Genomic DNA, 26,402 nt, shown 5'->3' on the forward strand with positions numbered 1-26,402 from the left:
AGCTGAATACTAAATAACATAGGCACCAAGGGATAATCTGGTAGGCCATCGCTGGGTTGAGTTTCAAGCTGTTGCCCCTGAGGACGTGGACAAGGCCATGAGAGCTGTGAGTGCCTCCACATGTGTACTGGACCCGTGCCCCTCCTGGCTGGTTGTTAACAGCAGGGAGGTGACACGGGGCTGGATCCAGGCGGTTGTTGCCGCCTCCCTTCGGGAGGGGGTCTTTCCCCCCGCTCTTAAGGCGGCGGTGGTGAGACCCCTCCTGAAGAAACCATCTTTGGATCCAGCCGTTCTTAACAACTATCGTCCAGTCTCCAACCTCCCCTTTGTGGGGAAGGTTGTTGAGAAGGTGGTGGCCTTTCAGCTCCAGCGGTCCTTGGAGGAAGCTAGTTATCTTGACCCATTCCAGTCTGGCTTCAGGCCTGGCTACAGCACAGAAACCGCTTTGGTCGCATTGACTGATGACCTCTGGAGAGCCATCCTGGTTCTCCTTGACCTCTCAGCGGCTTCCGATACCATCGACCATGGTATCCTTCTGCGACGACTGCGGGAGGTGGGGGTGGGAGGCACTGTTTTACGGTGGTTCTCCTCTTACCTCTTGGACAGGTCGCAGTCGGTGTTAGTCGGAGGGCAGAGATCGACCCCTAGGCCCCTAACATATGGGGTGCCGCAGGGTTCGGTCCTGTCCCCCCTACTTTTTAACATCTACATGAAACCGCTGGGTGAGATCATTCGACGGCACGGGATAAAATACCACCAGTATGCGGACGATACTCAGCTGTATCTGTCCGCCCCGTGCCAACTCAATGAAGCGGTGGACGTGATGAACCAGGGCCTTGAAGCTGTTAGGGACTGGATGAGAGTTAACAAGCTTGTGCTCAACCCAGATAAGACCGAGTGGCTGTTGTGTTTCCCTCCCACTAATTCGGCAAGTATTCCATCTCTCAGGCTGGGGGGCCAAATACTACGCCCCTCAGACAGGGTCCGCAACTTGGGAGTCCTCCTGGATCCACAGCTGACTTTTGAACACCATTTGTCAGCTGTGACTAGGGGGGCATTTGCCCAGGTTCGCCTGGTGCACCAGTTGCGCCCCTACCTGAACCGGGAGGCTCTCACAACAGTCACTCATGCCCTTGTGACCTCTAGGCTGGAGTACTGCAATGTGCTCTACATGGGGCTGCCCTTGAAGAGTATTCGGTGACTTCAGCTAGTCCAGAATGCGGCCGCGCGAGCGATTGTGGGTGCACCTCGTTTCATCCACATAACACCTATCCTCCGCGAGCTGCACTGGCTACCTATCGATCTCCGGGTACGCTTCAAGGTGCTACTTGTCACCTACAAAGCCCTTCATGGTAGTGGATCTGGGTACTTGAGAGACCGCCTACTGCCAATTACCTCCACTCGACCAATTAGATCCCATAGATTAGGCCTCCTCTGAGTTCCATCTGCCGGTCAATGTCGACTGGCAACCACGCGGAAGAGAGCCTTCTTGGTGGCAGCTCCGACCCTATGGAACGATCTACCCATGGAGATTCGTACCCTCACCACCCTCCAGACCTTCCGCACAGCCCTCAAAACCTGGCTATCCCGTCAGGCCTGGGGTTAAAGACCGTAACCCACCCGAATTGTATGAATGTTGTGCTTTTAATGATGTACTGTCTTATGTGTTAATCTGTTTGTTTTCCCTTCCTTTCGAATTGTAAGCCGCCCTGAGTCCCCCCAGGGAAAAGGGCAGCATATAAATAAACTACTCCAATACTCCAACACAGGTTTATGGGATACAAATTAGGTGGTCAGAGTTTCTGTTTTTGCAGGGAAGAAGAGTGAGCCACAGGTGGAGGGAACACTTGAGTTTGGACTGTCTGACTTCTTCCTTGTTTAAGCAGTAGCTACCTGCCAAAGAAGATAGCTTGTTGTTTTGACTGAACTGATATCAAGAGTTAACAACAATAGTTATGGGAGACTCATGGAAGGTCTAAAAGATAGTGGAGAAAATGTTCAATTCTGCCAATTCTTGATATTTAAACAGTATTTTTTAAAATAGGGTGATCCTGTTTGGTTCTTGTTTGGGTGTGTTTTTAAATGATGTTATAAACACAAGAAATTAAATATATTTTTATTGTTTTTAGGAAAAAAACAAAGTTATTTGGAATGGTAATTTTAAATTAATTGCTGGTGCTTCCTTTGTAACCTATCATGATTTGTTACAATTTCCTTTCAAAAATTTAACAGTCACCTTAAGTTCAGTTGTATTTGATTATTGTTAACTGGGAATTCACAGCAATAGGTATTTGAGACATATTAATTTTATGTCTCATTAATTTTTAAAACAGATAAAGGCAAAAGAATACTGCGATCCCATGCTCTAACAAGGCAACAGATACGTGGTCTACAAGATGGTGCAGAGCTTTATGAAGCAATTATTAATTCTGCTGATCCATCTTATATGGAGGTAAGTTTTTTTTTTTTAAAAATCAATGCTAGAAATAGTCATTCTACAATTTTTTGCCTTTTTGCCAGAGGGCTCCAGTTAAAAAACAAACACAATGAATAAAGGGGATAAAGCAAAGTAGACACAGGTGGGGAGAAACAGGAAGACAGAATGAAAAACTCCCACCCCCCAAAAAAGAGATGGTGAAAATTAAGAGAAATTTCATTTAATATTTTAAAAGAGCTACATTTCAACCATTGTTACAAATATTGGGAAATTTAACGAAGACAAATGTATAACTAAATTCATTTGCTACACAAAAATGTTTGAGGGCTTAGATGCATTGTTTGAGGTAGCCATTTAAGTTCAACCCCCTGCTTAGTGCAGGAATCCACACTAAAGCATCTCAGATATCAACGTATCTTGTATATTGATGTCAGATTGGCTGGTCTATTGGTACTTTCAATATCACCTTTAGGAACTCCCATCTTGAACTCCTCCCATGAGATCCCACTTTACCATTGCTCTGAGTTTCTTAATGTTTTTTTAAAGTCCAGGTCCAAAATAGATCAGTTTCCTTGAAAATCAAGAACCCTATTATTACACTTTCCCCCTAAACCCTTACTATTAATGATTTGTATTCTTTGAATCCTAACATAGTTTACGAACCATGCTTTATGGCTGAATGCCACAACTGAACCCAAGTATAATGTTGTTCAATAACAATTAAAATGAACAGCATGATATATGAACCCTTTTATATGAGAGATCTAGCATTTGGCTCCAATAATATTTTGAATCTTAACAGGAAAGAGAAAAAAAAGAAAAGACAGGATTCATTGTATTACTTATTGAAATGAATGTATGAGCTTTATTGTATAAATTCAATGCCCATGATAAATTTAGGTCTGTTTTCTTGTAGCCATGATTGGATAGAATATTAGTACTTGATTTAAAAGTAAGATCCATTAAATTCAGTACAAAATATTGGTATTATCTTTAAACTTTCGTAGGCTTTGGATTACATATCAGTGACTTGGGCTTGATTCTTCTGTTTAGCTACTCCAGAATTTAGAGTTAGAGTTTTACTGAGTTAAGGTAATTTATCTCTTTGTTAGGTTTTTAAAGGGACACAGTGGATCAGTGGCTAAGTTGCTGAGCTTGTCGATCAGAAAGGTTGGCAGTTTGAATCCCTAATGCTGCGTAATGGAGTGAGCTCCCGTTACTTGTCCCAGCATCTGCCAACCTAGCAGTTCGAAAGCATGTAAAAATGCAAGTAGAAAAATAGGAACCACCTTTGGTGGGAAGGTAACAGCATTCCATGGACCTTCGGCTTTTAGACATGCCGGCCACATGACCACGGAGACGTTTTTGGACAGAGCTGGTTCTTCGGCTTTGAAACGGAGATGAGCACCACCCCCTAGAGTCAGGAACGACTGGCACATATGTGCGAAGGGAACCTTTACTTTTACCGAAGTTTTTAAAATGTCTCCAAATTATTGTTTTTTAAACAGGCTACTATATTTTGATGATTTGGATTTTAATATTTGTGGCTATCATTCTGTTTGTATGGTTTCATAGTAATTTAACAAGAGACTTCAATAGCTGGCAATATAATTAGTTTAATAAGTATACAGTAGTAACAATAGTTTTTAGAAGACTTTCCACTTGTGTAAATCAGTCATACTTCAAGAGTAGACCTCACTATTTTACGTTTAATGGACCATATCTGGCTCTTTGCCTGTCCCTGTCCAGTCCTATTCAAGAATATAGGGATGGTAGACCAAGCAGAATTTAAAATGTGCCATGTTATCAAATTCTTTAACATTTTGTACAAAAAAAGTTCAAAATTCTTACGTAAACATTATCAAATAAAAAATTAACAAGAATTTATGTCATGACCACTTTACTCTGATTTGTGTTTTTAAAAACAGAAGATTAACATGAATTGGTTAATAAAAAGAAAAGTTAATTGGAAAAGAAGTCTAAAAACAGTCCCTTTTCCACATCAAGGGGGCTATTTGAAAAATGTTTTAATTATGAGAATAGAAAGCACTTATTGGACATTTTAGTGTTGCCCATGCACAATGATCATCAAAGTAATAATGATTATTACTCCCAAGGATACTTTAATTTGGATTCTTTCACTGAGTAGGAAATTTAAACTGATGGGCAAATAGCTATTTTTGATTCGGATTCTACCTATATCTAAATAGATATGTATAGGATTTAACTGGAAAAAAATTACATTTGATAGCCAAACATGTTCATATATTTAATACTCCATGTTATAATGGAAATGGGACTTATTTTATGTTTCGTTTTTGTTAAGATCTACATAACTGTTTCAGTTTTACCACTGTTTATTGCAGGGTTTTTTCAATGAAGATCAATTAAAAGCCTTGAATAGTCACAGGCAGATGGTCAATGATAAAAGGAGAGCCCAGATAGAGGCAGAATTCAGGAAAGCTGTGGAATCTGCTGAGCAAGAGAAAAACAGCTCCTGCAGAAGGGATGTATCCAACATAATCAAACTACGAATTGTAGATTATGGGACAAAAGAAAACTCAAAAGGTAAATATGCTCTTAATCCGCTCTGAAAGACATACTGACCGTAAAAAATTGTAATACTATATTATCTAAGTAATGCTTTATTCATATAACCTGTTTATTTGAATTCATTGTTTGTCACCTCTTGATACAGTTTAACACTAGCACTATGCAAATAGTAACATTTCTAAAAGTAAATTTAAAATCTTCTGTAGCAGATATGGATATTATGTGTAGTTTTTGTTTATTAAGAATAAAATACAGGAAGGCCTCAACTTGGTGACCTCAATTGGGACCAGAACTTCCATTACTACACAAAACACACTTGATTTTATGACTTTTTTGCCACAGTTGTTTAATGAATCACACAGTCATTGAGCGAATTGGCTTTTCCCAATGACTTTGCTTGTCAGAAGCCAGCTAAGAAGGTCACAAATGGAGATTAGGTGACTGGGATGCTGCAGCTGGGATGCCAGTTGTCAAGCACTCAAATTTTGATCATGTGACCATGAAGACACCGATAGTTGGGCAAGGACTGGTCATAAATCACTTTTTTTTCAGTGCGATTATAACTTTGAATGGTTGATAAACAAATGGTTTTAAATTAAGGACTATATATGGTCAATGACCAGCAAGAATATTTTTTTAAAGATGCACCATGTTGTCAAAATACAATCTATATTTTTAATTCTAATTTTAGAAGTTATACTGAACATCTGGCGTCCACCCTCACATGTTTGTAGCCTCTTAAAGGAAGGAGGACGATATAGAATTTTACAGTTATCTGCATCTCACTCCAAAGGCAAGTTGAAAACCAGCAATGTACAGTTAACAGCTACCAAGAAAACCCAGTATCTACAACTGCCAGTAAGTGTTCTTTAAGACTTAAAGTGAGCTACTTAAGCTACAGTTTTATGCAATTTTCATAATGTTATTATCTATAATGCTATTAGGTTTCTCAAGAAAGTCTATTACAAGTTTACAGACCAAGGGAATGTCTGCTATATGATAAATTAATGGAGCCCTCCTTCCGACCACCTTGTTCTGAAGTGGATTTGGTGGGATATGTAGTTTACTTGACAAAAAGAGCAGGTACGTTACATATTGTAATCCCACTTATAACATATAAATAAGTAATTATATATGCATTCCAAATTGGTATCTTTAAAGTCTTTTTTTTTCCTCCCAAACTGAAATGTAGAAGTTGTAAAATTTCTTTGAAGTTTCACATAAGCGATGAAATAACCCACCTCACCCTCTGGGTAAAATGGATACTTTCTACCTTAGTTTGTTTATGTAATAAATGGCGAAAAATCACCGGGTTTTAAAATTTTAAATTAATTGCAATATATATTTATTGTAAATTTAAACTGTCTACATCTAGTTGTGAACAGAAATCATAGACACCATATAAATCAATCAATTAATGTTAATGTGATCATGGACCTGCATCAGGTCATCATAAACCAAGAATTGCCATCTACAAATCCTAATATTTTAATGGTGTATGAGGAAAGTGCTGATTTGTAATATTTTCCCTTCTCCTTTCACTGTACCAAGCTCCATCTAACAAATGTGTGATATTCCATGGGCGTGTGTTTACTTTCTTTAAATTGGGTTTCATAATAGCTGAAAATTTAAGCCACAATAGTTGAGTTATTTTTAGGTTTCTTGTGTTTGTTATTGTATTACTTTTCACAATTGTTTTTGTTTAAATTGTGGGAGTTGCGGTATTTAGCTTTCAATTTTGTAGAAATTAAAAAATAGTAATATGATGAATTTGGGAGTAACAGGCAGAAACAATTTGCTTCTTCAGGCCATTCCTAAACAAAAAATGTGATCCTTAATGAACAGCTGAGTTAAAGATCAAGTCAGTAGGATTACTGGATAGTGATGGCAAAATGCATTAGAGGGGAAAGGCATCACAGGACTTGCTGATTATTTTTTTATCCCTTGCATTCCTAATGCAAATAGATTATAATTTTCTATCTGTGGTAGCAAGGAGTAGAGGATTTTCAAATTTTAAACTTCAACGTGGCCAAAATGTAAATTTTAATATTAAATATAATAAGTTGTATGTTTCATTTTTATGTAGGCTTTTCTACATTGGTATATTTGTCAGATGAACATCATAATATAATAGCAATCCAGATATGTACAGATCTCAAGTTGTTTGCTATTGAAGATATAATCATTCCATATGCATTGATCTCTGCAACCAATCTTCAGTGGCGACCTGAATTCAAATCACAAATTCCCACCCTATTTGCTGGAGAGCTTTCTGCATTTTCTTCAAACCCAAAGGAAAAGCATCTCCAAGAAATATTCGAAGAATTTAAAAATGCTATTCAGGTAAAGTTATTTTTAAAGAGCAGTTAAGTACATTCAGTGCATGTAGTCACTTTTTGTGTGATGCAGATTAAAACACAGCATTCCACAATTGGTTCAGTGTCTTCATCAATTTTCTACAACCTTCCACATTCCCAAAACCCCTTTGTGGAAATGAATCTAAATGCTGCACAGTCCTACAGATAGGATTCATTTAACAACCACTTATTCAACAACTATTTAAACTTACGACAGTGCAGAACAAGTGGTAGTTATGATGACCCTTGTATTTGTTGGTTGCAGTGTCTTTGTGATCACATCTAGGTTCTTGATGCCCACAATATCAGTGTCCCAGTATCCCAAAGTGACCCAACCACCAATTACAACCTTCTTGCCAGTTTGTTATATGTAAAAACTATGGGAAAGCCAACAGGAGTTCACAAATGGTGACCATGTGAGGTCCTCATTTAAGAGACCATGTTGATTTGATTAATAGTATCTCTTAAGTGCTTGAAATTGTGTCACTAAGCAATGAGATCACATGCGGTAGTGCTTTAAAGCCATGGCATTTAGCAACAGAAATTCCACACCCAATTGCCTTTATTGAAGACAACCATATATACTTCATTACAAGCAATCATAATACGTTCTTTTGGTAATTCCTGACATTTAAAAATAAGGTGTTAGTTGCATACTTAAAATAATTTCATAAAACATGTATTGATACTGCACCTGAAATAACAGGTGTTATTTCAATTTTTGTTGTTTTGTTTTTAAGTTGCTGTTCAAGCCCCAGAGTTGTATGTCAAGTGGATGGCCATATGAATTAAATAATAATATCCATATTTTACCAGAATGCAGTTATAATACAAAAATATTGTTTTTGTCTTGTAGAACGATGGCTGCTTTAGCAAAGAGGCACAATGCAAAGTCATGAATTTTCTAAAATCAGATCCCTTGCATTTACTTAATTTTTCCAAAGAATGTGGTTTGGATCCTCCCTGGAAATGCGATGCAGGAAATAAACAAGCAGTAAGTTTAGCAAAAGAACAATTTTATAAATGCTGTTCAAAAGTAAATTATTCTATGTTCATTGGATTTCCTATCAAGAATTTCAACTAAAATATTTTAGGGTATTTCGTAATCTTCTATAGTCACTGCTGAGAATTCTAGGAGTTTAGACACACATCTCCAGGTCATGTAGGCCAGGATTGCTGTCTTATACTGATCGTTTAAATATCTGATAGAGAGATCTCCTAAAATTGCTTTGTAGGAAGTTATTTTAAAGAGAAAGACATTATTTAATTCAAATGTTTTTAGTGAGTAAAAATAATCATTTTTGTTGTCTTTTAAAGATTACAATTCCCAACAGTGAACTAAGACATCAAAGTCCTTTGACCATTGGAAAGTTAGACACAAAACCATCCTTTTCTCTTGGATCTGCAAAAGTGACACCAGATTTTCAAGAAACTCCAAAGAACTGTAAGAAACGAAAGGCAATGGATCTGCTCAGTCGAGTCCCTTCCCCTCCACCTGTGAAGCCAATCTGCATATTTATTTCACCACCTCTAAAAAAAGCATTTCAGCCCCCTCGAAGCAGTTGTGGCCAGAGCAAAACATCAATTAAAAAAACTGAAAGAAAGAATAGCAAACATCCGCTGCTAAAGTTAAATGGGGCTGATTATGCTCCTGAAACCAATTTTGTTGCTGATGAAGAACTTGCAATGATAAATACCCAAGACCTCTTAAGTAATTTTTCAGAAGAACAAGGAATTGTATCTATGGGTGACACTGAACATGTGATATCCAATACATGATGCTGCAGTTTTTTCAGGCTGATCATTCTGTCCAGCCTGCTAATTAAAAAAAAAGTATGAGGGAAATACCCCCCAAAATTAATTCCTTTAAAGGAAAACAGAACAAACAGTTCATTATGGTGTAGGAAATGTTACAGAGGCAAAGCAAATAATGTCACTGTTAATATAGTTTGTATTTAATGTGTGAATTACCTTTTAAAACACTGAACGCTGTAAATGTTTGTTTAGATTTGTTTATTATATATTTTAGCTCAAAACAAGCATTTTAAGACACTTCAGTAAGAATAACTTGCAAATTCCTGATATGTAAGCCACACGTACATTGCTGGGTCAGAAGTTATTCGTTCCAAATTTTTATCTCAAATATTCATCTTATATCAAAGTTAGCTTTTGAACAAGTGGCTTAACAGAAGAATACATAAAAAGGCTACACAAAATGATTTTTCTTGTTTTTCTTTCCTTTCTTAAAGATGCTGCATAAACAGCTATTCTAAACAATGTTTAGAAAGTCCAAAATTATATGAACAGACACATGTTGCTTTATCAAGTTTGAATATTAAAATAGCATCAAATTATCCTCTTCCCTAAAAAAGAAAATGATCCTTCATCCTTTAATTTTTACAAATGAGAATGTCACCTGATCTGTAACTTATTTTTTAAAAAAACACGGGGGAAATCAATATAAATTTTTTTGTGCCAAGAACTGATTTCTGCAAAAATATATATTATTACAGTGATCTCTAAATCATAATGACAAAATGTTGCTGAACACTAATCTATCTTTATAAACCAGTAGCAGTTTTCAACTATGAATAAAATGATCATTACCTGTATAAATTTGTTTGGATAAAATAGCCACAATTTCATTTTAAAAACTACATAATATCCATGATAAAAGAGTTAAATTCATTGCAAATGATATGTTAATTCCTGGCATATTTAATTATATCTTCTTAATTGCTTGATATGCTTCACAAATTTAATTGGCTTGGGTGCCTAAAATTGGAACCTGTTGCAAGATTAGTCTCTCTAAAATATAATAAACATTTAAAAAAATAGAATGTTATAGCTAATTTTTAAAGAATAAATAAAAATCAGGTGAAGAGAAAGAATCCAGTTTTTACTATGATGTGAATTTTTTTTCTTCTGAAAAGTTTATTTTCAATATTAATAGCAGCTGTAATAATTTAAATATTTTGGTTTTAGTCCGTATCTAGTTTTCAACATTTATGCTGGTTTCTGACTCATCTAAGTATTTATTACTTAATAGGAAAGTTGAGGTGCATCTTGTTTCACAAAACCCAAATTCTACAATATTACCATTTTTGTAGAGTAAAAATAAAAAAATTGAGGCCGTACTTTTGCTCTGTAGTATTTTATGTTAGCAAATTACTACCAGCTATATAAAATCCCATCAGAACCAGGAATTCAAAAATAGGGATCTAATGAAGCATCACATATCTTTGAACAATACCCTGAATAGGATTTTTTAAAGGGGAAATCAAAAATCTGAAAAGTAAAAGAAGCCACATACTATGGATACACATTTTAAAAACAGAATCTAGAACACAGAAACCATAGGACTTAGGAAACAAGATCTTATGTTAAATATTACTTAACAACCATTACAATTCTGAGGATTTCACAAATCTATACTGGGAACAGCTTCAGGTTTACTTATCCTGCAGCTCCAAAACTTCACCCACTGCCATTCATAAAATGCTTGGTTCTGGTTCTCTTGAAAGCTCAGGCTTCTGACTCACTGAACATTTCTGCCATTGGATTAGAGTCTTATTTTTGGTCAGTGAGAAATCAAACACATTTATGACTGCTGCTACCACAGAATTGCTCTTCTTAATATCTGAGGATTTGGGAAATGATATCTCATATATCATGGTTAGCATTTTAATGCCAACAGTCAGCATGGTATTTGGCTGACATATGTAGATCTAAAGAGGGGCTATCCTGTAATTTTCTGTGTGAATATAACCTAGTATGAAAACGTAAAAAAGCAACAATGATATGGTTTATGTTTACATTATTTCTTCTATAATTTTCTTTAAAATCTGCAATAATTATGGAACATCAAGTTTAAACAGGTTAAGACCTACTTTAGTTCAATAGAAAAATAGAAAATTGCTAAGAATCTAAAACAATATACAAATTGATAAAATCTATAAAATCCCATTAAAATCTCCCACTAGGTCTCCCATTAAAATCCTTCAATTTCATGACTTATTCATTCTGTTGTTGGAAAAGTAACGTCCAGAATTGTGGTATCTGGCTGGTTCTTCAGAATGAAGCACTGTATGGAAGGTAACATCATGCTCGTATTCCTCTTTCATCCATCGTATTTTCTCAAATGGAACACCGTGATGATTACGTCTGTAAAATAAATGTAAAAATATGACAAGGGATGCATAAGAATATTAATTGCCCCTGATCCATGCATTAGTATTCCTTGTATGCGATTTGGGGTGGGTGTGGGGGGAATCTAGTACCTGATACATACAGATTCAGAAGGCAAATTTCCTATATGTACAGTCAGGAATTAGTCCTTTAAATGCATATATGCGTATGGTTGAGATGATTATATACTGATTAAGAGACCAATAGATTCACTCTCTAATATCGAACTCAACTACATCCAACACCTATGTGATCAAACTGTGACCACTGAGAAGGGTCCTTTTCAGCAAAGTAATCACCAGAATCACAGAAGAAAGAAAAAGGCTCCAAGTTAAAAACTCAATTGTGTTTTTATTAACTATGGGATATTGACTAGAGGGCAGGAAAAGAACCAGTTGTTACAGCAAGCCCCTAGGCAATTTAATATATTCAGTACAAGCAGAACCAAAACTGATCTACTGAAGAAGAGAGTTATCAGACTAACTATATGAACTTTTAACACTGGTTTTCAGAACATTTTTGTTAGTCTAATTTAAAAAAGCATGAACACATCGATGATGATTGGCTATAGGGAAGAACCCCAAATAAAAACACGTTCTAGAAGAATAGACCCATTCTTGATCATTTTATAGAATACAGGATGGGTGTCAAATTAGCGGCATTGTGACATTTCGTGACTTTTTTTCCTTTTGTGGAGCTGGGGAGGGCATGGCCTCCACGTGACGCAACCAGCCCACAGGCCACCAGTTTAACACCCTGTGATAGAAGATAAATAATGGGTTTAAATTATAGAAATGCAATTTCAGATTAATCTTGCGCAAAAATTCTGGGTGGTAAGAATTGTTCAGCAATGGAATCAATTGCCAAGAGAAGTGATGTGATTTGCTTCACCAGATTGGAACCATCGGATTATAATGTTTTAATTTACATTCCTGCCCTGAGCAGAAGGTGAACTCAGTGGTCTAAATAAATATCCCGCCCAAATCTATGAATATAAAGCTCCCAATATGCTTTGTGTGAGATAACTTTGGACACAGAAGAAATAAAATTCATGCTTTCTCAATTGAAGCTTTTGCTCCTAACTTTCTCAATTTTAGATTAACATAGAGATCAACATTAACAAGAAGATCACACTTCTTAAATCTTCATAAATCTTGCCAAATAATTATCAATTTAAAAATAACATTTAATTTTTCCCAGTTTTCTTATTTTTCAAATCTCATGTTTTTAATTAATCATTGCTGCAGGTTTACTTTTAAATACAAATGTTTTCTATTTGCAAATTGCTGTATTTACGATATTTTCAAATACTGAAAATTATGTTTAAAATGAGATATATACTCCATTTCTGACTCATGAGATATAGTACTGACATGGCAATCTGTCTTCATTGTAGTTTCTAGGTCACAATTTGTGCAACATATCCAAGAAACTACATTACTATGATACATAAACAGGATGAATATTTAGATATCTCCAACTAGACTAGTAGAAGCCAACTTTCCTACATGCTATTTCTCAAGACAAAATCAGAATTCAAATCAATCAATGATTACAACAATGTTCTACCTCGTTTTTCTAAATTTGGTTGTAAAATGTACCTAGCTAATTCCCGAACATGGAACTTCCAACGTGTATCTGGCTCCCGAAATATAACTTCATATCTGTTTTCAAGTGCCTGGTTAAAGAAAAACAAACGAATTGTTATTATGCTACAATTTTAGAAAATACTATCATGTTTTAATCTATTAAACGGTGTTTTACCTATTTTTCTCTACCATGAGGGAGAAAAAAAATACCAAAGGTTGGAGTTGCACAACACATTTAACCTGATTACTGAATAAACCCAATACACTGATTAATAAACTGCATACCACACACCAATCCACCAAAAAATAAATGTTAAAAACATCATGTAATGTGAATGTACTGTATTTTTCGGAGTATAAGACACACCAAGATTTTGAAGAGGCAAATTAAAAAAAAAGTTTTTGCACGCTGCTGTCCTCCCAAAAATGGCCCTTTTTTAAAAAAAGGGCATGAATAGCCTTTAAGAGGCCTGCAAAGTGCTCCCGGGGGAGTACCCCCCAAAAAACTAGCTGGTCCATTTTCCATCAAAAAAGGCATGCATAGCCTTTAGGAGGCTTGTAGAGTGCTCCTGGGGGTTGGGGGGGGCAAAATTGAACAAACATCAGCTGTTTTTTGCTCATTTCTGCCTTCCCCAGCCTCCAGGAGCATTCTGAAAGCTTCCTAGAGACTATGCACAGCCATTTTGGTGAAGGGGGCAGGGTTTTGGGAGGCAAAAGATGCTATATTCAGTGCATAAGACACACCCAGATTTTCAGCCTCTTTTGAGGAAAAAAGGTGTGTCTTATACTCCAAAAAATACGATAGCTCATACAGCTGCACCGGACTTGGCTAAGTAGGTTGTACTTGCTTCTCAAGCATGTTAATCCTCACTATCCACATTTTATGAGTATCTAAAAAGACAGTTTTTTATTTGACATGAATCCACAGCATACAGAAAGGCCCTCTACCTCTTTTTTTTTTTAATGACTAATTCAAGTTGAATTCCTTCAACTTCCTGAAAGGACTACCATGAAAAAATCATTTAGAGAATACTGTACTGAGTTCTAAATGAAATGGGCATTCTCTCAAAAGTTGTTAGTTGTAAGAGTCATTGCCTTATGCATTATAGCTGTTCCAAGCATAGAAACTAGAACTTGGTGTCTTATACTTCAGGATTTATTTCCAGGCTAGTAAAGTCAGCAGATTTACTAATGTAGTCATACGCCTACTGCTATTGGCTTTGACTGGATGGATTGACATGAGGAGTGCTCAATCAAATCTGCTGTTACCTAAGCACATCCTTCAGGATTGCAGACCCATGGCGAAATCTGCTGCAGGACAAGGCACACTACAGCTGATTAACTTCCAATATTGGGAACTTAGGCTGCAAATACAGAGATTACCATGAATGTAGTTCAATGGATTTGGATATTCTGTGTGTTCTTTTGAATGAGATTGAATTGAGCTGAGCTTCAGGATACAATGATGTGCAGATTATATTACATTTCTGTTGTTTATTTTCCCATGTTGATGTTACTGTTCATGCAAGAGTTAAGCAGAAGCATTTTTTTCAGCTACATAACAGAAACAGTGCAGACAGAGGTCCAGCAAAAAGCAACCTGAATGGATGACTGACTTCAAACAAATCCTTTTTGCTTTGACTTGCCTAACAGCGGAGTGGTAATCTTTAGAAAACAACAAGGAATAATTCTTTCCGTGGACCTCCTGAGACTTATTTTTAATGTTTTGAAAATAAAATAATCTGCCCAATTCTTTTGTGAATTGGGTTTTTCTTTTTGAGTAACATCCCATCTAACCTTGTTTTCCTGGGATGAAAAATAAGGGAAGTTCCCACTGTTTTCAAGGACTGGAATACTTGAAATGTTTTATTAAAATACAACAAATTATATTCTGCCAAACAAAGCAGGATTGTTTTGTTGGAAGCTTAAGCGAAATATGTTTTGCAATCCACACACACACATCTTCTGTTATTTATTGTATTTCTCAGAATTATTTATTCAAGCATGACTATACTATTCATACTTTTCCAAATGTTTTGTCAATAAATTTCAGTATAATTCTTCATGATTTTTCTAACTACTCACTATTAATTATATGAGACTTTTAATCATCAATGCATTATAAATAAGACAGCAAACAAACAAAAAATCCAACATTGCTATTGAGTTATCTCAAGGACTTTTAAAATATTGCTTCTCAAGAAAAGAAGCAAAGCTGGTTAGACATGCAGTAATCTGTAAATTGCTCTCAAAACAGAGCTAGGAATATTGAAACAGTTACCTGTTGATACTGTTGGTGCTGTCAAAACTATATTAAGAAAAATGAGTTGAAATTTGAATTAGCAGATTTTCTGAGGAACACATTCTTAAGTGATTTTTATTACTAAGAGGGGCAGAGATTCCATTTAATTGGTGTGCCAGGAAGCATCTAATTTTTAACAATCACCAATATCACTAAATGGACAAAAAGAAGTACTTCTTTACACAGAATAATTAAGAATTCATCACCACAAAACACAGTGGTGGCTGTTAATTTGAATGGCTTTGAAAAGGAAATTGTTAAATCCATTGAGGACAGGTACCAAGTGGAAAGGAACACCGGCAGGCATCTGGTTGGCCACTGAGTGAAATGCAAGACTAAGAGGAGCTTAGACTATGCTTATGTCTTTAAGCACCTTCAACTGGTATTTCACTCAAATTATTTGAATGCTAAGTTAACACCAATGGTAATGCAACGGAAGGAAAGCATGGTATTTCTTACAACCTGCTTTAAACTGGAAGATGGTCTCTAGCACTATCAAAAGGACATACTTTTGCCTCCATAAAGTCCTTGCTATCTCCCTTAAAAGGGGTTCGAGTGCCAGAAAAATCTGTATTTTAAAAGAACAGCTACCAATCAGAAAGTATCTGATGAGCTAATGATATGGCTCAATATAAGGTAATTTCATATTTTAATCTAAAAAGTGATTGCACTGACTGCATTGCAAGGTTTATACTGGCCTAGAAAGAAATATTCCACAAAAGCTGGAACTATGTTTTCAGTGGCTCCATAAAGCAACATTCCTTTAAAACTGTGCTTGATTCCCAAGAATGTTCTCAATTTTAAGAAAAAGAGCTAAATGTAACCTAAAAAAGAAAGGCTGAATTTATGTTGGATGGTGTAAAGATCTATTGCCTTCCAGATGCCCATAAATCCCATTCAATGTGTTATAGTTGCAATATTGCCAAGTTGGAGAATACAGTTCAAGGAGATGAACAAGAATTCAAGCAGAAGAAAAATGGTATTTGAAAACATTATAGACAATACAGATTCTTGCAAATTTCCTCCCTAATTTGATAATGATAAAGTTACAGGTTTCTTTTGAGCCCGAACTTATTAAGAATTACAAAGTAGTCACAATATTACATACCATTATTGCATATGGCTTCATTTCCCAAGCGTGGATGTTGGTATTATCAATTATAATTGGGGATTTCCCTTTCTTCATAGCCTTACGTGCTGTAATATAATAAAGTACAGGTTTTTAGTGGGTGAAATGAATTATCGTCTATTTAGATAATTATATTAAATCCTTCAGATAATAAAAGAACTTGAGATTTCAAATACTAGCAGTGTGTGTGTGGGGTGTGTGTGTGTGTGTGTGTGTGTGTGTGTGTATGCTGGTCTTGTTGTATTCAGGTCTTTTCCAGTGTAAGATTGAGATTGTCTTGGCAACGTTTCGGCGAGGTCTCACTTGCCATCCTCAGGCTGGTGTTTTTGGCTTAAAGCGTGACCGGAGCTGCCGTCTTTCTATAAATCTTGGTGGGGGTGTGTGGAATGCTGGCTTTGTTTCAGTAAGTGGATTGATTGGATGTGTGGCTGTATCATGATTGGTAGATTGGTGCTGATTGGTGCTGGCTGTGGGTCCGTTGTTGTTTTGTGTTGTAATGGCCTGGGTGGTGGGTGGGGCTCGTTTGTTTACCAGGGCTGGTTTCCAGATGTCTGGTAGGCGGAAGGTATCATCACGTTTATTCACGTTGTGAGGGTGTTTCTCTATTTCGATAGCTTCCATAATTATTCTCTTGTTGAAGTGTTCAGTTTTGGAAATTAACCTAGATTAAATCTACAAAATATATCATATTTATCTATCTATCTATCCTCACATTACTCCTATTTTCCTCACTTTTCATCTTGCTGGAATTACCCAGAAACCTTTTCATCATCTGCAATTTCTAATTCATCTGAACTAGAAAACCATTGTCATTGCATTTAAAATCAGCAAGTTCATTAATTACTGATATAAGAATTCCGTTACTTCCTGTTCTGACAAGCTTCATGTTTAGGGTATAACACAGAGATAGGCAGTCTTTTTGTAGCTGCGGTAAGCATATATTAGACATGATACAAAAATAATATATTAAACCTTTTTGCATGTTTTTTTTTTTCACTTCAACATGTGGAATCTAGTTTTCACTGCAATCTAGATTAATGGTTCTACAAAAATAGGTCTAAGATGCTCCTTGACTCCATACAGATCACAGCTGCAGGAAATGTTCGTATTGTTAACTGTAAAGTACCTGGATTAACTGCATGGTATTGAAAAGAAAATAATGCAAAGATAATGTATACTGGCAGTCAAAGTAGAAATGGAATGAACTTTAAAAAATTAAGTTCGAAGTAGCTCTTTAGGCCCAGATAACCCTTCAAACCCAAGTATATTTTTTGCCTCTGTTCTAGGCTCATATTTCCAGATGGCCATTTCTGTCCTACAATTTATCAAAAATTGTAAAGGTCCAGGTTATTTTTCATGTACTTCTACCCATTTTTTAATATCCTCCTAGAAGCCAATTGGGAGTTATCATAGAATTGGCAGAGGAAATCAATTTCCCACAGTCATACCAGACATCATAATATGACATAGTCTTTAGCTTCCATATCAGAAAGTATTTAAGCAGTAAGCGTATCAACTCTCACTTCAGAGTTAGACTTATTCTGTTCTTAATTCTATTATGTAATGATTTGTTCTAATCAATGTTTAGAAAACCACTTTGATAGAGTAGATAAGGAGTAATGTTAAGGAGAACCAGTCATACATGCCTCTTTTCTGGTTCCACTTATGTGCGTCTCCCAAACAATCAGGATCAAACTCATAGGTGCCATCTTCCATGATGAAATACTCGTCAGTACTAAAAATGACTGCATTAGGAAATTCACGTTTCAGTTGCCTGATAAGCAAAGAAAAAAGAACAAAGTGCTAATTGGTTATCATCACTGGATCCAACAATGTGATGTCACAAGAGAAAAACTTCTACTACTTTGAAAATGCCATTTGGTGCGACTCTCAAATGCAATACTTGGATTTTTGCAATTACTTAAAGAAATACATTTTTATTTATAATACAATACAATAGCAGAGTTGGAAGGGACGCTGGAGGTCTTCTAGTCCAACCTCCGCCTCAGCAGGAAACCCTACACCGTTTCAGACAAATGGCTATCCAACATCTTCTTAAAGACTTCCAGTGTTGGGGCATTCACAACTTCTGGAGGCAAGCTGTTCCACTGATTAATTGTTCTAACTGTCAGGAAATTTCTCCTCAGTTCTAAGTTGCTTCTCTCCTTGATTAGTTTCCACTCACTACTTCTTGTTCTACCCTCAGGTGCCTTGGAAAATAGCTTGACTCCCTCTTCTTTGTTGCAACCCCTGAGATATTGGAAGACTGCTATTATGTCTCCCCTAGTCCTTCTTTTCATTAAACTAGACAATTCCAGCAATCGTTCTTCATATGTTTTAGCCTTCAGTTCCCTGTGAAGCACTGAAAGTTCTTGGGATTGTGGTGGGTTATACAGTATATTTGGTGCACAAATAAATTTCTGAATCATTGTGTTTGTATTTGTTCTGTGCATAATAAGAGTAAAAATAACTTCTTAACTTGGATGATTATGATCTAAAATACGCATTTTAAATGTAGTCCTTATCACTGATTTTTGTTCATAAAAAAGTTAGTAGCTTGTTCTGACCCCCCCCCCCCCCAGCCTGTGAATAAACCAGAACACAGGCTTGGCTGTTTGCCACTGTTCAATTACTGAGATAACAATCCTTTGGCTGAGGGCCCAGGCAACTCACATTCAATAGATTAGCTCTGCAGCAACCCAGATAGTTCAAAACGCAGCAACGCAGATAGTCCAAACGAACAGGCATGGCTAGAATACACAGATAGATTTTCTTAGCTACTAATTCGAATGGTTGTTTCCTGCAAATGTCCCCTCCCAACGCCTCACCTATAATTTCTCTTGGGAGAGGCCAATCCACAACCACCTGTGCTTAATCATCATCTGTGAGTCTGCCTACGGAGTTGCTGCTTCCGTTTCTCAGCCCTTCTCAATCTAGCATCAGGGACAAACTGCCTTTGATCCTCCCCACTGCTCCATGCCTCAGGCGCCTCCTGGTGGCCAACCAGCCTCCCTGCTCTGAGTCTGAACCCTGCCCAGGGTCCTCCACATCGTCCAAGGCAGACTCATATGGTTCCTTGCTATCCGAGTCAGCAGCTCAACCGGATCCTGCTGGGCCACAACAGTAGCCTATCTCTGAGCAGCAGGAGTTCCATATTAAACAAAGAAAGTAACTTCCTTCATATATAAAGCAACAAAAACAAATTCTTTGTGTGTCTAATCACACTTGGCTAATAAAGAATTCTATTCTGTTCTGTTCAGAAACTCAGTACATCACATAAGGCTATATGGGTATATGGCATATCCAGAAGCAATAGAAAGGAAAATACAGTATATTTGTAAACTAAGCTGACAAAAACAGATGGTCCCTCATTTCAGGACAGATGTACATTCAAAAGAAATATACTCCATATGTAATTCTTTTCTACAAGTCCAAAAAGCTATGCGATGTAATCTTTACATGTCTACCCAGAATCAGAATTGAAATCAAACACTTCTGAGAAGTATCAAGTTGGAAGACTGAAATCTCACAATTCCTAAGTCACAATACTAGAACAAATAATCAGCATGAAAAATCTACTTGGGGAGATGAAAATAATAGCCCCACATAGATAGTATTAGGAATACCAACACATATCAGTTGAGTTTAAAGTGTTATCTGTTCCGGGCATATATTTGTGAACCTAGATAAGTGCAGTATAGTTAATAAATGATTCTTAAACAATGGTTTAGTATACTCAGGTCATTCTGCTGGATTTCTGAGACACGTTTCACTCTGTATTTGAAGGATACAATGCCAGTTTTCTCCTATTCAAAAGGTCTTGCAAGACTGGTATATTGGCTTCATCAATGACACAGAAGATAAAGCACTAACTGACCTTGGCTGATATCAAAAAAGCTAAGTTAGTGTAAGGTCTTATCTCTCCAATCTTCCCAAGAAAACAGGACTCTTGAAACTGCAGTTGTTCCAAAAAGAGCTTTTATTGAAAGGTTTGTGATAACAAGAGCTCTAGGCAAGAACTGAAGCTTCTCACTTAAAACCAGCTATTTAAAGCAATGCTAGCCAAACCCTTCCTACACTACATCATTGCAGGGAAACAGAAGCAGAAACTTCATATAGAGATTAGCACAATAATTCAGGAAACAAAAACATCATATACAGATCACTCCAGTCCTCTCCGCTTCCTCTCACCAAAATGCCAGCATCCCTGTAGAAATATCTGGGCCTGGCAATTAGTCCATGGATAGGAAATTACTATTTCCAACTTTAAAGGGAAATAGTCAGGGACAATTACCTCCTCCCCCAAAAGTTCAACCCAATAATCTGATTGAATCTGGATTATTTTAACTGAATTTAAATTCAAATATAAACTTGATTGGTCCCACTATATTCAGCTAGCTGTCTTGCTTGACAAGATAAGAACACGTCATGGCAACTTTTATTTAACAGACTTAGAAAGGACTTGGAGGTCTTCTAGTCCAACCCTTTGATCAAGTAGAAGACCCTATACCATTCCAGGCAAATGGCTGTCCAATCTCTTTTTAAAAACCTCCAGTGATAGAGTGCCCACAACTTCTGGGGGCAAGCTGTTCCACTGATTCATTGTCCTGTCAGGAAAGTTCTCCTTAGTTCTAGGTTGGTATTTTCCTTGATACGTTTCCATCCATTACTTCTTGTCCTACCCTCATGTGCTTTGGAGAATAGGCTGAACCCCTCTTCTATGTGAATACTGGAACACTGCTATCATGTCACTCCTAGTCCTCCTTTTCTTTAATCTACTCAATTCATGCAATCATTCTTCCTATTGTTGCAGAAAATGACAGGCTTTAGACTTCTCAGGATACAGGAAACGTTTAGTTGGTAACCAGGTTCAGAAAGTTAGAGAAATAGCTAACATTGCAAATTCTGAACAACCTTCATTATCGAAGCACGCATTCTTATACATTCTCAAAGGCAGCATAACATGGAAACACTTAACTCATTTCTTATTGGTTATCTTGAGGAGAAAGCCTTATAAGGAGATGGGGTCTTATTTCTCCTTTTGTTACGGTATGGACTACGTATCATTAATGAACTTTATCTGAACCTTGTGGTTTGGACTTTTGACATAGGGACGTTGGCTGGAACATCTTATGGTTAGAGGCTGATGACATCTCTTTCAAGCAAGCTTCTAACTATTCTTTTTATGCCACCTCTTCATTCTTATATTTTTAATCCATATTTTATTCTACTTTAGTATGTTTTAGCCTCCAGCCTCCTAATCATCTTTGCTGTTCTTTGCACTCTTGTCTCAACATCTTTTTTCTGTCATGGTGACCAAAACTGTACGCAGTATTCCAACTGTGGTTTTATCAAAGCAGTATAAAATAGTGCTAACACTTCACATGATCTTTATACTATCCCTCTTTTGATGCAGTCAAAGGCTTTATTGACTTTTTTGGCAGCTGCAGCATATTGCTGGTTCTTACTTAAGTGGCTATCCACTAGAACTCTGGGATTACACAATTACTGCTGTCGAGCCAGATATTACCTATTCTATACCTATGCATTTGTATTTGTTAGTTAAGTATAAAATTCCTTTCTCAAGTTTGTAGTACATATTTTATAAAGATAGCATAGCTTTCTTTTCATGATGCATTAAGGTTCGGCTTTTCTTCAATGCTCTTTTCCATTACTGATTTGAGATACAGACCCCCATTACTTATCCCTATATTCAATTATCCACATGCCTTAATTCTGTCTTTTCAGGAACACTCTTTCAAAATACATTCCATTTTGGCATAGAATAGAAAATGAAAATTAAATTTAGGACCCATTATGTCTTTATGACTGCTAAACAGAACCTTCTGCTAAACAGAACAGGCCTTCCTTTACATTCAAAGTTTAGTACACCTGAATTGCAGCAGTGGTCAAAGGGAAAATAGCAGCACTTTCAATTTGTCAAATTTTATGGAGTTACTTTTATGCTAGGCATTTCCAGGCATTTTCTTCTCCACACTCCTTTTTATTTATTTCAATTTGTCACATATATGGATTGCTTTATACTATTAGTTGTTGATTTCGGTTGATTTATGAATAGTTGCATAATATTGAAAGATCAGTTTGGTATGTACTGTTTGGTTTATTTTTATAACATTATTTTGTTATCAAAATGATAGATTTTGTTCAGTCTGTAAAACAAAATAATTTTGAGGACTTTTTTTTTCTTAAAAAGAGCCAGTATTAAGGTAAACCACAAATTACAATTCTCCAGATCCAGCTACTTATCATACTCCTGTTGCTCGTCTTTTAAATCCACTGCTTGTTATGCTCCTTCAGTTTAATAAATAAGAATTAAAACTAAGTGTCAATTATGTAACTTTTGCAGAATTGAAACCATTGGAACAGAAGTGAAGGACTTCACTTTCCAGAATTAAAAAAATAAACAAACGGTCTGAAATTGACAGGCATTATTAGTGCATGACAAAATGTACACTTCCTTGCATACAAACAGTGACCTTTTGATATGCATTCAATATAAAATATTTATGACAAATTAGCAGATAGTGCAGAGAAACAGTGGCTCTGACAGGATTCAGCTGCCAATCTAAATTTTAAATAACAGGCAGAAAATATATTAACTAATTTCACTGAGCTCAATTCTAAAGTATTGTATACAATGGAAAGAATAAATATTCCATTTTTTTCACAGTGCATTCTCACAACCTAATCAGTTCTCCAAAGTGGCCAAACAGGTATAATTCCTAACAAAAGATACAAGTGGGTGGGAATTGCCCCTTCTGATAGCTGCAGAGTTTGGGGGAAAGTCACCCACCGCCTTAAAGGCAACTCAAACACAGCAGTGCAACTTTGCCAAACAAGTGGCAGAGTTTGTAGAATGGACGGCACAGGAATTTCAGTTTAAAAAGTGGGCGTTCTGATCGACCCACCTAACTACGGCTGCTTCCTTACATTTTACTAGTAGTTCCTCCTCACGTGTAGGCTTTCTGTTGGTGCTTATCGCTGTAGGGCTGACCTCCCATGAACGATGGGCTCAGAGTCCAGGGATGAGGATCGGAGGGCAAAGTACCCTTCCCATCACCCACTCTCCCTAATATTCTCTGCTCCCATGGACTGGCTCCGAGTTCTCTCCTGGCCACCATTCATGGCCCTCCCCACCCCCAGCATTGCTGTTCCTTTAAGTTTAAAGGAGGATTTAAGAGAGAGGAGGAGGGGAGCCCAAAAAGCGGAACAACGGCTCCTTCCTTGTCTCACCCCGACTTAACCGCCTGCCTCGTTATCAAGTCGGGGCCAGGCGGCTCCAGCTGCGACGACGCTTCCTGCAAAGCCGCCGCCGCCTTCAACCCCCCCCCCCGGGTCAAATAGCCCCTGGAGACCCTCGAGAGTCGCCCGACGCCCCTCCGCTGACTCCCCGCACTAAGTTTCTCCCCCCCCCTGCAGACCTGAATCCGGCGCGACCGCTGAAAGACGCCGAAAGGGCTGCAGCTAGGACAGGCTCACCTGGCCAGGGTACTCTTGCCCGAGCCGGGCAGGCCGCGGAGCAAATAGAGGCTTCCGCTGAAGCGGCGTGCGGGGGGCCTGCCTTGAGGGCGGCGGGGCTGCTGGAGGCTGAGGCCCCCGAAGGCGCGGACCAGGCTATCTTCCATAGCGGCGGCGCGGCGGCGGTAGCAGCTGCAGCCTCCTCATCTCCGGCAGCGCCTTTCGGACTCACCTAGTGGTGTTTACAGTGCTCCTCGGCCGCGTGACTTGAGATGGGCAGCGCCGCCCAGTTCCGCTCCGCCCTCGTTTCCCCGGAGCAGAGGGAGGGCCGCGCCAGAGGAGCCGGGCGAAAGCGAAAATGGGGCTTTGGACGCCCCTCCTCACCCTCCGAGAACGGCTCTTGGGAGGCCGGCGCGTGACACTTTTGCCGGAAGACTAGAGTCGGTCCCGGCTAACTAACGTGTAAAAAGCCCACGCTGAGGAGAGCCCTGCCTCGGTCTCAATCGGTCAGGAAAGGCCCAGCCCGATGGAGGCTCCCGCGAAATGAGTTCGGTCACGATCCGTTGAGAGGAAGCAGTTTTAATGGGTTTGGCGCTTCCCCTCAAGCTATCTATCCAGAAACCAGGCAGCGGCTGGATGGGATAGCAGCCTCCGATAGTGGGGCGTTGGAGCCGCCAGCTGTGGCTGCAGAAATCCGGGCAGCCATTAGGTGGCGAAGAGAGTTTTCTTTCTGGGGAGCGAAGTCCCGCTCCGGAGCCTGTGTGAACTGTATTAAGGAGCCACCCGAAAGCGTAGCCATACTGGCAAGCGCTGAACAATTTGCCTAAATTGCGTACGGTGAATATTTGTCACATTCTCTGCCGTTGGACAGTGGCTGATACCTTTCGTAACTTAATTTAGTTTTGAATGTGTTATTGTAAATTACTATAAAGTCACCCGCATTGTTTCTCTATAGTACTGTACATTTCAGCTTGCACTCTGTATGTAGTCTCTGTCATTTATTCCTAGCGTTTATTTTTCCCATGCCGATCAATTAGTCTTTTATCTCCAAAAATGTTACACACAGTATGTAAATACAATATTTTAAAATATCCACTGGTTATTTTGCAATTGATGAGCTTAGTTACTTATCTCTAACAAGTATCTGGAATTCAATCATTTTGAGTGAGTGGATGGGAAAGCAAACAAAGGGTTTCCTATTACTCAAAACTAGTGAATATTTCGTTATATTTGTTGTAGTAGACAAATGTAGTTAGTGTTAGTGCTGTAACAAAAATTTAGTTAGAATTTGCAATTTCTATTATTTTGGAGATGACAATTCTTGTGAATAATAAATATAAGAATTTTACAATAGTATGTTCTCATATTAGCTGTTTTTTTGACAGTAGAATATTTTAGACATGAGGGTTTATTGCATTTTGCTTTGCAGATAACTAGTTGATTATGAACAATTAAATAATTACAATGCATGAACAGAGAATATAAGGGTCCAGGATCGGTGCAACCTAATGTAACCCAAGAGTTGTGTGGGTGGTTAAATCACCACAGTTCCTGAAGGCGATTGTGATACTCCGGCAGCCCAGGTCAGTGACAGTGTCTTAGAAATAGAACATGGGTGGTGGAGGAAGTGTTCCTCGGATGCCTCTTCAATGCATGTTGAGAAATTTTAAGAAAGGTTTTAATGGAGACCCTAAGGCCAACCCCGGAGACTTAAAGAAATTCTGTGAAAATGGTGGCCCAAGAGGTTTGAGTCCACTATACCTGGCAGGAGTTTGAAATGCAGCAATTATGGGCAGAAGATAATCCTCCAGAACATGCAGGTCACCATACACCATTAGTCATTCAAGTAAAGTCTCTGGCAGAGAAATTATCCTCACTCCCATTGTACAAGCAATTCAAGACCATATTACCAAATATTTAACAGCAGGTAAAAAAAAAAAAAGGTAAAGCTTGTCTGAATGGGAGATCCAAGCTAGAAACCTGGTTGAATGCAAACAATGTGAACAAAGGTGTCTATACACCTTGATCTTTAAAAAAATATGCCAGCGCTTGCTGGGAGATTAAAGATAGATATAGAAAAGTTTGGATCTTTAAAAATATGCCAGCGGTTTGCTGGGAGGTCCAAACTAGAAAAGAGAAGACACTGAACACCCCAGAGCAGAGAGAGATATTAACAATCTAGTGCTTAAGGAGGACAGGAAAAAAAGGAGTTGTAAGGTGTGTAGTCCTGGGTGGACAGAATACAACACTCTTAGGAAAACCCTGAGATATAGTCAGTTACCAGGATGGGTAACAAGCCTCCAGGAGGAAAGAAAAGAAAGAAAAAGAATAGGAGAGTCTCAACGGAACATTTAGTTCCTGTGTAGTT

The 26,402-nt window shown here is 37.8% G+C and overlaps 2 protein-coding genes across 3 annotated transcripts in view; one reads left to right on the forward strand and one right to left on the reverse strand.

Annotated features, from left to right (window-relative positions):
• BRCA2 (BRCA2 DNA repair associated) overlaps window positions 1-10,224 on the forward strand; it is a 44,445-nt gene extending 34,221 nt beyond the window's left edge. Inside the window, exons 19-25 of one of the 2 annotated variants that reach the window (XM_032219337.1) lie at window positions 2,334-2,452; window positions 4,804-5,005; window positions 5,682-5,848; window positions 5,935-6,073; window positions 7,077-7,333; window positions 8,204-8,341; window positions 8,665-10,224. In XM_032219337.1, the coding sequence (XP_032075228.1) occupies window positions 2,334-2,452; window positions 4,804-5,005; window positions 5,682-5,848; window positions 5,935-6,073; window positions 7,077-7,333; window positions 8,204-8,341; window positions 8,665-9,126 (1,484 nt within the window). In that variant the 3' untranslated portion in view covers window positions 9,127-10,224. Of the gene's footprint in view, window positions 1-2,333; window positions 2,453-3,549; window positions 3,614-4,803; window positions 5,006-5,681; window positions 5,849-5,934; window positions 6,074-7,076; window positions 7,334-8,203; window positions 8,342-8,664 lie in introns of those variants that run through there. The other variant, XM_032219338.1, reaches the window with a different exon arrangement.
• Window positions 9,824-24,310, reverse strand: N4BP2L1 (NEDD4 binding protein 2 like 1). Its single transcript, XM_032219339.1, has 5 exons — window positions 24,056-24,310; window positions 18,202-18,329; window positions 16,535-16,623; window positions 13,137-13,213; window positions 9,824-11,511 (listed from the first exon to the last, which is right to left on the reverse strand). Exons 1-5 carry the CDS (start codon window positions 24,199-24,201, stop codon window positions 11,355-11,357), a joined length of 597 nt encoding a protein of 198 aa, XP_032075230.1. The 5' UTR covers window positions 24,202-24,310; the 3' UTR covers window positions 9,824-11,354.
• Between the last annotated feature and the right edge of the window lie 2,092 nt (window positions 24,311-26,402).

This window comes from Thamnophis elegans, chromosome 6 (assembly GCF_009769535.1).
Source record: "Thamnophis elegans isolate rThaEle1 chromosome 6, rThaEle1.pri, whole genome shotgun sequence".
Taxonomy (NCBI): Eukaryota; Metazoa; Chordata; class Lepidosauria; order Squamata; family Colubridae; genus Thamnophis; species Thamnophis elegans.